General features: G+C 42.2%; 1 protein-coding gene across 9 annotated transcripts in view; it reads right to left on the bottom strand.

Moving 5' to 3' along the window:
- Positions 1-275: 275 nt before the first annotated feature.
- ZNF26 (zinc finger protein 26) overlaps positions 276-9,339 on the bottom strand; it is a 51,897-nt gene continuing 42,833 nt past the window's right edge. For 6 of the 9 annotated variants that reach the window (XM_055096454.1, XM_008967319.5, XM_055096455.1 and 3 more), the window contains 3 exons: positions 5,667-5,793; positions 5,303-5,398; positions 276-2,704 (listed from right to left, as the gene is read on the bottom strand). In XM_055096454.1, coding sequence (XP_054952429.1) covers positions 1,359-2,704; positions 5,303-5,398; positions 5,667-5,793 — 1,569 coding nt within the window. In that variant the 3' untranslated portion in view covers positions 276-1,358. Of the gene's footprint in view, positions 2,705-5,302; positions 5,399-5,666; positions 6,779-9,339 lie in introns of all 9 variants that reach the window. The other 3 variants (XM_063593795.1, XM_063593797.1, XM_063593796.1) reach the window with 2 other exon arrangements.

The raw sequence follows: 9,339 nt of genomic DNA, 5'->3' as shown, positions 1-9,339 counted from the left end.
CCCATGACTTTGGGAGGCTGAAGTGGGCGGATCACCTGAGGTCAGGAGTTCAAGACCAGCCTGGCCAACATGGTGAAACCCCGTCTATACTAAAAATACAAATATTAGCCAGGCATGTAATCCTAGCCACTTGGGAGGCTAAGGCAAGGAAATTGCTTGAACCCAGGAGGTGGAAGTTGCAGTGAGCTGAGATCATGCCATTGCATTCCAGCCTGGAGGACAAGAGTGAAACTTAGTCTCAAAAAAAAAAAAAAACAAAAAAAACCCAAACAACAAAAAGCAAAAGACATTTTTATTGAGAAGTGAGGAAACACACAGATCAGAGAAGCAGGTTCTAAAGGGATCGTATCCACAGTTATTCTTGTAATCAATTAGCCAGAATGAATGGATGTTCTCAACAGAATTCTGGGACAAGAATGAATGAGTTCCCACATTTTCTGGTTCATGTACAAATGAATTACAGACTCAAAATTCTGAAAAAGAGATTACCATTATCCAACAATGGGTAAAATGCTCACCTGTAGCTAGTGGAACGGATACCTGAAAGACACTACCACAGGAAGCACCCCAGAGAGGGGAGGTATTTCTCCAGAGAAAACAAGGGTGCTCATGTCAATCAATGGACAACAGGCATGGAACTGCAAAATATAATAAACATTCATTACAATGAGTTCTCTTAAGCGGCAGCCCTGTAATAAATGCCAGATCTGCTTATGAAAAAGAAATCAAAAGATAATTAGCATTTAATATGGAAAATACTGGGGGATATTATTCCACAAACTATCAAATATATATATAGATAGATAGAACAAGTTACATTAAAAAATAAAGTACAAAAAATTTTAGAAATACTATTCAGTGTTAACTCAGGAAAGTCACATTAAATATCCGTTAACTTTAAGAATCTGTTCCCGGCGTTTTTCCTGAACATTATTTACATATTTTTTAAAAAACAACTTTATACTCCACCATGAAGTCAACTGTTCATACCAAGATTTTATTTTACAAAAACACAGCTTCAAATCTGGAATGTGACTTTCCATGGAACACACTTTCAATGGGAAAATGCTTCCTTAATTTATTCAACTTATAAGGTGTTCCTAGTGTAAATTCTCTGAATCTTCATGATGATACTACAACATTTGATATTTATTGCTCCACATTTCTTCCGTTATTTTCATCTACAAATATTTGTAACTTATTTCTGAAAGCTTTTACACTCATCCCAAACATGGTTGGTCTCTCTCCTCTCTTGATTTTTGACATGAGTGTAATTTTAGGGCCTCCTGCTTGTAAATCCTGTCTATATTATCCGAAGTCTCCTGAACATGTTTCTCACATTGCATCATTCTGATTTCTCATTTATGAGTCTTCCGATGTATACGAAGCCCTGAATTCCAACAGAAGGATTTCCCACATTCAGAGCATTTCCATGGTTTCTCTCCGGTGTGAACTCTCTGATGTTCACTGAGAGATGACTTCTGAGTGAAGGCTTTTCCACATTCACTGCATTTAAAAGGTTTCTCTCCCGAATGAGTTTTCTGGTGTATCTGAAGTGATGCCTTCCTAGGGTAGGCTTTTTCACATTCGTTGCATTCATAGGGCTTCTCAGTTGAATGAGTTCTCTGATGTATAATCAGCTGTGATTTTCCACAAAAGGCTCTCTCACACAAACTACATTCATAGGGTCTCTCTCCGGTGTGTGTTCTCCTATGTATAACAAGGTATGACTTGCTGCTGAAAGCCTTCCCACATTCACTGCATCCATAGGGCTTCTCTCCTGCATGAGCTCTCAGATGTGCAGTGAGCTGTTCCTTCCTACCAAAGGCTTTCCCACATTCACCGCATTGATAAGGATTATTTCCTGTGTGAACTCCCTGATGTACAATGAGTTGTGTCTTCATATTGAAGGCTTTCCCACAATCACTGCATTGATAGGGTTTTTCTCCTGTATGCATTCGGATGTGAACAAGGAGATAGGACTTACTCCTAAAGGCTTTCCCACATTCACTGCATTTATGGGGTTTCACTCCTGTATGAGTTCTCTGGTGTACAACGAATGGAGACTTCAAACTAAAGGCTTTCCCACATTCGCTGCATTCATACGGTTTCACTCCTGTGTGACTTCTCTGGTGTAAAAGAAGCTGTGATTTCCAACTGTAGGCTTTCCCACATTCACTGCAGCCATACGGTTTCCCTCCTGTGTGAATTTCCTGATGGACAATGAGCTGTGACCTGAAAGAGAAGACCTTCTCGCACTCACTACATGAGTAGGGTTTTTCTCCTGTATGAACTCTCTGATGAGCATTAAGGTTTGACTTGGCACTGAAGGCTCTTTCACATTTACTGCATTCATAAGGTCTCTCTCCTGTATGAATTCTGAGATGTACAATGAGCTGTGACTTACAACGAAAAGCTTTCCCACATTCACTACACACACAGTTTTTTTCTATGCTATGAGCTCTTTGATGCTTAAGAAAATATGGTTCTTCATAACCATGAAACTTATCAGGATTCTTTCTTAAATAACTTCTGCTTGGAGCTGAGTTTTGTGTCAAACTTTTTCCATGTGTGTTATAGAGTCTGTGTCTTGAAGAATCATGGGTTTTGCTCAGATTAAGTCTTCCCAACACACTACAAGCATAGCTTCTTTCAATACTCTCAAGCTCATCTTGATTGTTCTGGTACCATTCTTCCCAGCCATCTACAAACAAACAAACAAAATATAACTTTTTGAATCATAACATAAACCTGATATGGAATTAAACAGTATTAGGACTGTGATGTAATCAACCTTTCTCTTTTGGTAACAACCCAACCACACTGGTTCAAAAGAAATACTGGCCAAGCATGGGGGCAAGGGAACTGAATCAAAACAAACCAAAACAGGTCCCGTCGTGAAAACTGGTAGCAAATTACCAGTAATCAAAAATAGTTTTTAAAATAGAGGTTTAAAATTGGCACTTGGATTAGCCAGGCATGGTGGCGGGCACCTGTAATCCCAGCTACTAGGGAAGCTGAGGCAGAAGAATCGCTTGAACCTGAGAGGCAGAGGTTGCAGTGAGCCGAGACCATGCCACTGCACCAAGTACAAAGTTCCTGAGGAGGAAGCCTGACTGACAGGGTTTAAGAAACAGAAAAAGGCCAGGAAAGCTAAAACCCACTGAGTGAATGGAATGAAAGCAGAACCAAATTATTCAAATCCATGGCAAAAAGTTGTTTATATTTTTAAGATTTTTTTTTTTTTTTGAGACAGGGTCTTGCTCTTTCACTCAGGCTGGAGTGCAGTGGCGCAATCTTGGCTTACTGCAGCCTCGACCTCCTGGGTTCAAGTAATCCTCCCATGTCAGATTCCTGAGTAGCTGGGACTACAGGCACATGCCACCATGCCCAGCTAATTTTTGTATTTTTAGTAGAGATGGGGTTTCACTTGTTGGCCAGGCTGGTCTCAAACTCCTGAGCTCAAGCGATCTGCCCGCCTTGGCCTCCCACAGTACTGGGATTACAGGTGTGAACCACTGTGCCCAGCCTGAAGGTTTTAATTACAGAAAATCTCAATCTTCTGCATTTAAAAGATCAGTTTGACTGTTCTGTAAAAAGTAAGAAAAAGACAGAGAAATACTTTAGGAAGCTATTGTAGCAGTCCAGAATGAGATAATAATTTGAACTACAGTTCTTGATATACTTTGGATATCTGTCCCCGCCCAAGTCTCATGTTGAATTAGAATCTCTAGTGCTGGAGGTGGGGCCTGGTGGGAGGTGTCTGCATCTGGATTATGGGGGCAGATCCCTCATGGCTTGGTGCAGTCTTCACAATAGTGAGTTCTTGTGAGATCTGGTCATTTGATAGTATGTGGCACATTCCCCGCCCCGCCTTACTCCTGCTTTCACCATGTGACGTGCTTGCTCCCCCTTTGCCTTCCACTATGACCAGAGCTACCTGAGACCTCCCCAGAAGCAAAGGCTGCCATGCTTCCCATACAGCCTGCAGAACTCTGAGCCAATTAAACCTCTTTTCTTATAAATTTAGTCTCAGGTGTTTTTCTTTTTCTTTTTTTTTTTGAGATGGAGTCTCGCTCTGTTGCCCAGGCTGGAGTGCAGTGGCACCATCTCGGCTCACTGCAAGCTCCGCCTCCCAGGTTCACACCATTCTCCTGCCTCAGCCTCCTGAGTAGCTGGGACTACAGGCGCCCACCACCACATCCCGCTAATTTTTTGTATTTTTAGTAAAGACGGGGTTTCACCATGTTAGTCAGGATGGTCTCCATCTCCTGGCCCTGTGATCCACCCGCCTCGGCCTCCCAAAGTGCTGGGATTACAGGCATGAGCCACCGTGCCCGGCCAGTCTCAGGTATTTCTTTATAGCAATGAAAGAATGGCCTAACACATGTCTGGAGTTGAGGAAATTTGGAACATACGGGAGAGAGAACTAAGACGGTTTGCTAAGGGACTGGATGTGGGAGCAGAGAAGGGGAGGAGTCAACAGCTTGAACGGCAAGATGGCACTGCTCCTTAGAGATGGAAACACTAAGAAAGAAACTTGTGGAAGAAAATGAAGGACTCTGGCCATTTCTTTTGAGGAAGAACGGTAATTTTAGAAGGAAATCCCCATTTCTGATACTGAGAGTAAAGTCTGGGAAAGCGTGGGGTAGCGCTCCCACAGGCAGGTAAAACCCAGGACTCAAGTGCCAAAGAGAAAGACGTCAATTTTGACGTTACAACACTGGGGGGAAAGCGTAAACCTTCGGAACGGAAGAGCCTTTCGACAGTTACAACATTCGGAGAGGAGAGCCAAACTGGGAAAAAATACCCCTCTGGACAACGCAAAAGGGAAGTATAAGGTGTGTAAAGTCACTCAAAGATATAGGAGACACCAGGGCTAAGACGGTGAGTCAAGTCTAGGGGATTTAACTGTGGAAGGCAAAGGAGGAAATAAAAGAAATGGAAATAGAGGGCAACGAGCCACAGCAAGTGAGGGGAAAAAGCAATCCTCTAAAGGTCTCGATGCCCAATAAAACCCATGACCATGGGGAGGACGGAAACTTACCCAAAAGCAAACCTGAAGCAGAGTTCAGGAAAGAGGGGCAAGCCTGCCTCTCAACAGTAAGGGGGAAGAAAAACCCAAATATATGAAGAGTGACGGCGATGTCATCTGAGGAGCTCCTGGCTTCATCCTGAGTCAGCTCCAGTAGCTCAAGGACTTCCAGAAGCATTTCTGAAGACAACACTGTGAGTGCCCACTCCTCAGGTACTCATCAGCTCACTCCCATGCCTCCCACCTTCCTCTTTCTCACTCACCCACCTGGACAGCTCTGCCTGGAAATTTTGGCATTTATTATCCATGGATCTTCTCCTTGTTCCAACTTGAAGATTAAGTCAGGCTTGGTACCATGATACCCTGTTGATGGGAAATCACAAAGGGTGGGGACCAGGCTGTTAGGGACAGGACCGAGGAATCAAGAGCTACAGAGCAAAACTGCTCATCTCACTTGGGGAAAGATTACAATTAAGAAGTGTGGGACAAATAGGGACTAAGGAAATTTGACCCCTAAAGTTCAAGTTCATAATCATTAAGCACTTCAGAGATCCCAGAGTAGTTCAACAACAAAAAAAGGGATGGCAATTTAATATTCACTATCTGAGTAACATTGAGATGCAGTACTTACCCACTGATATCAGGTTATGATAGTTTTCCAATATCACATCTCTGTACAGGTACTTCTGTGTAGAATCCAGTAGCTGCCATTCATCCCAGGTGAACTCCATAGATATATCCTTGAATGACAATAATCCCTGAAATAACACACACCCTGTTCAATTGGATGCAATTACATTAGGTGACATGGAAAAGATGCAGAGGAACTGGGAAGGGATAAATGTTCCTCTACCAACTATGTCCTGTGGCTGGTTCAGCATTTACTTTGTGAGAGAATTAAAAATCAATCAAGGAGTGCCAGGCACGGTGGCTCACGCCAGCACTTTCGGAGGCCAAGGCGGGTGGATCACAAGGGCAGGAGTTCAAGACCAGCCTGACCAAGATGGTGAAACCCTGTCTCTACTAAAAATACAAAAATTAGCTGGGCGCAGTGGCAGGCACTTGTAATCCTAGCTACTCAGGTGGCTGAGGCAGGAGAATCACTTGAACCCAGGCAGCAGAGGTTGCAGCAAGCCAAGATCGTGCCACTGCACTCCAGCCTGGGCGACAGAGTGAGACTCCATCTAAAAAAAAAAAAAAGAAAGAAAGAAAAAATCAATCAAGGAGCTTCTATTTGCCGGTACTCTCTTGGGTCCTGAAGATTTCAGGATGAATAAAATCCAGTTCTGTCTTCAAGAAACTTTCTATCTTGTAGATGGGAATGAACATTTATACATGCAAACAAAATAAGGTGTTCTGAGTCCTTGGTAAAAACATCCAGGGTACATTTTGTACAGAAATGAAGAGAGCCACTCAAGTAGTCTTAGAAGATTCATGATGTGTTCAAGAAGTTGGGGTAGAAAGGGCAATTCAGGAGGTGTTTGGACGAGGTTCAGCTGAGAACAGGGGGATAAACAAGAGAGTTTATCCTTCTACTTGCAGGAGTCTGAAGGCAATTGGTCTGGGGCTTCCATCTCTTGCTCCACCTTACATGGCTTCCACTTCCAGGGCAACCCAGTCTAAGATGGCTCTAGTCATCACATCTGCATTCTAAGCAACAGCAAAGAGTGGGGGCTGGGAGGGAACAGCAGGGAAATTCAGAAATGGAGTTTCTGTATATGCCCAACTGAAAAACTGGCAAATCTATTATGAAAGAAAGAAAAAAAAATAGATGGAACATAATTTGCAGTCCCTGTACCAGAAGCAAGCATCACACAGAACACATGGTAGATCCTGGTCAATTCAAGGAACAACAAATATTTCAGACACCGAAAAGACTGCTGTCTTTGTTTTCTATTTTTATAACAGAATACCAGAAACTGGGTAATTTATAAAGAAAAATGTTCATTTAGCTCAAGGTTCTGGAGGCCAGGAAGTCCATGAGCATGGTGCTGGCATCTGGTGAGGGCCTTCTTGCTATGTCATAACTTGGTGGAAGGCACTACATGATGAGAGACAGACAGCATGCCAGCTCAGGTCTCTCTTCCTGTCCTTTTAAGGCTACTAATCCCATCATAGGGGCCCTGCCCTGATGACTTTATCAAATCCTAAATACCTCCCAAAGGTCCCACCTCCAAATACCATCAACAAATAAATTTAGGAATTAAATTTCCAACACATGAAATTTGGAAGATACACTCAAACCACAGCGATGGCTACAACAGGTGAACAGGTAAGAGCTAGACTACAAAATAAACCTGGCCGGGTGTGGTGGCTCATGCCTGTAATCCCAGCACTCTGGGAGGCCGAGGGAAGCGGATCACAAGGTCAGGAGTTCAAGACCAGCCTGACCAACACGGTGAAACCCCATCTCTACTAAAAATACAAAAATTAGCCAGGCGTGGGGGTGGGCACCTGCAATCCTAGCTACTCAGAAGGCTGAGGCAGGAGAATTGCTGGAACCAGAGAGGCAGAAGTTGCAGTGAGCCAAGATCGCATCACTGCACTCCAGCCTGAGCGACAGAGCAAGACTCCGTCTCAAAAAAATAAATAAATAAATAAACCTGGAATGATTTTCCTGGTTTATAGAAGAATTACCAATGTAGGTTTATATAAATAAGAGAAATAATAGGGCAATGTTCAAAGAAATGCGGCCTGAAAATTCTCTTGGAGTGAAGACAAATACAGGAGTTCACATGAGAAAAACCTACCAATTGAAATACAAGATAAGTTAACAAACAAAAAAAAGGTCCAAATTTAAGCAGAGGGTAATGAAACGTCTGAAAATAAAGTATAAAGAGAACACCTGATAACCAACTAAAAGGAAAGAACAATGTTTCTTGAAAGTGGGAGAGAAATAAAGTACTGAGAAAAAATAATGCTGATTCTGAAATCTTATACCAGCCAAACTAAAAAGCAAAAATAAGGGAAAATAAAAGACATTTTCAAATATACTAGCACCTGGAAAATTTATATCCATCAAATGTGGTACCTCATGCCTATAATCCCAGCATTTGGGAGGCTGAGGCGGGAGGATCACTTGAGGCCAAGAGTTTCAGACTATCCTGGGTCACATAGTTAGACCCCATCTCTACAAATAACAAAAAAATGTGTGGGCATAGTGGTGCACGCCTGTAGTCCCAGTTACTCAGGAGGCTGAGGTGGAAGGATGGTTTGAGCACAGGAGTTTGAGGCTGTAGTTGGCCATGACTATGCCATTGCACTTTACACTGGGCAACAGAACCAGACTCTGTCTCTAAAAAAAAAAAATTACACCCTATAGAGACAACATTAAGACACAGAAAGAATTGGTGGGAAGCTGGATACAACGGTGAGTACTGAAATCAGCAGAACATAAATCTATTGATTCAAACACATCTGAACTAAAATTATAATCAGCTACAATTTAAGCATGTGTGTGATGCAAATATATGAGAATCATAAAAAATGAAGGTATAAAGAAACATCTTTCACTTGGGAAAAGAGAAAATGAAACTGTTTAGACTTTGTTTTAAAGGGAAACGTTCAGTGTGCCTGTGAACAACTTAAAGACAATCAAGCACTAAAAATGTAGGGAGGGAGCAGGGAGGAAGACAAGTACAGCTTCCCCAACAGTAGAGAAAAAACCGACTGAGAAAGAACACATTCATGTTAGAAGAAACATACTGAAAACAAAACTAAGACAGTTTGAAACTTATGAGATACACCAAAGAAAAAATACAAATTAGAAAATAAAGAAATGAAAAAAGATATCAGGTAAATGCTACATCAATGAAAGCTGATACTCACAGAATTAGCATAAATAATTGCATTTTTACATCAGTTTAACTCAAGGGACTTAAACTAAAGGCATTTCTTATGCATCCCAAGTAGCATGACGGTCTCACTACAGCCAACAGACTCCTCTTGCCCAGGCACCTCCACGTGGTTCACCATCCCTCCTGGCTCATCAATACGCAGGCATTATTCTTCTATGCTAGATGGCTTTTCTATAATATATAATTTCACAAATCAAAACACCTACAAAGTTGTAAGATTTATGCCCATTAGGGAGGTTGAGATGGAGACTAAACATGATTTGAAAGTAGGAACAGAGAGAATGGAGAGAAGATTTAAACATGATTATCAGTATCCTCCTCTGAGACCCATTTAAATTACATACAGGAATACAGTACGCACAAACACACCTCTAAAAGAAAAGGGAGGCCAGGGGCGGTGGCTCATGCCTGTAATCCCAGCACTTTGGGAGGCCGAGGCGGCAGATC

Source organism: Pan paniscus, chromosome 10, assembly GCF_029289425.2.
Source record: "Pan paniscus chromosome 10, NHGRI_mPanPan1-v2.0_pri, whole genome shotgun sequence".
NCBI lineage: Eukaryota > Metazoa > Chordata > Mammalia > Primates > Hominidae > Pan > Pan paniscus.
The sequence above is the reverse complement of the archived record's forward strand: the minus strand, read 5'-3'. Positions and strand labels throughout refer to the sequence as shown.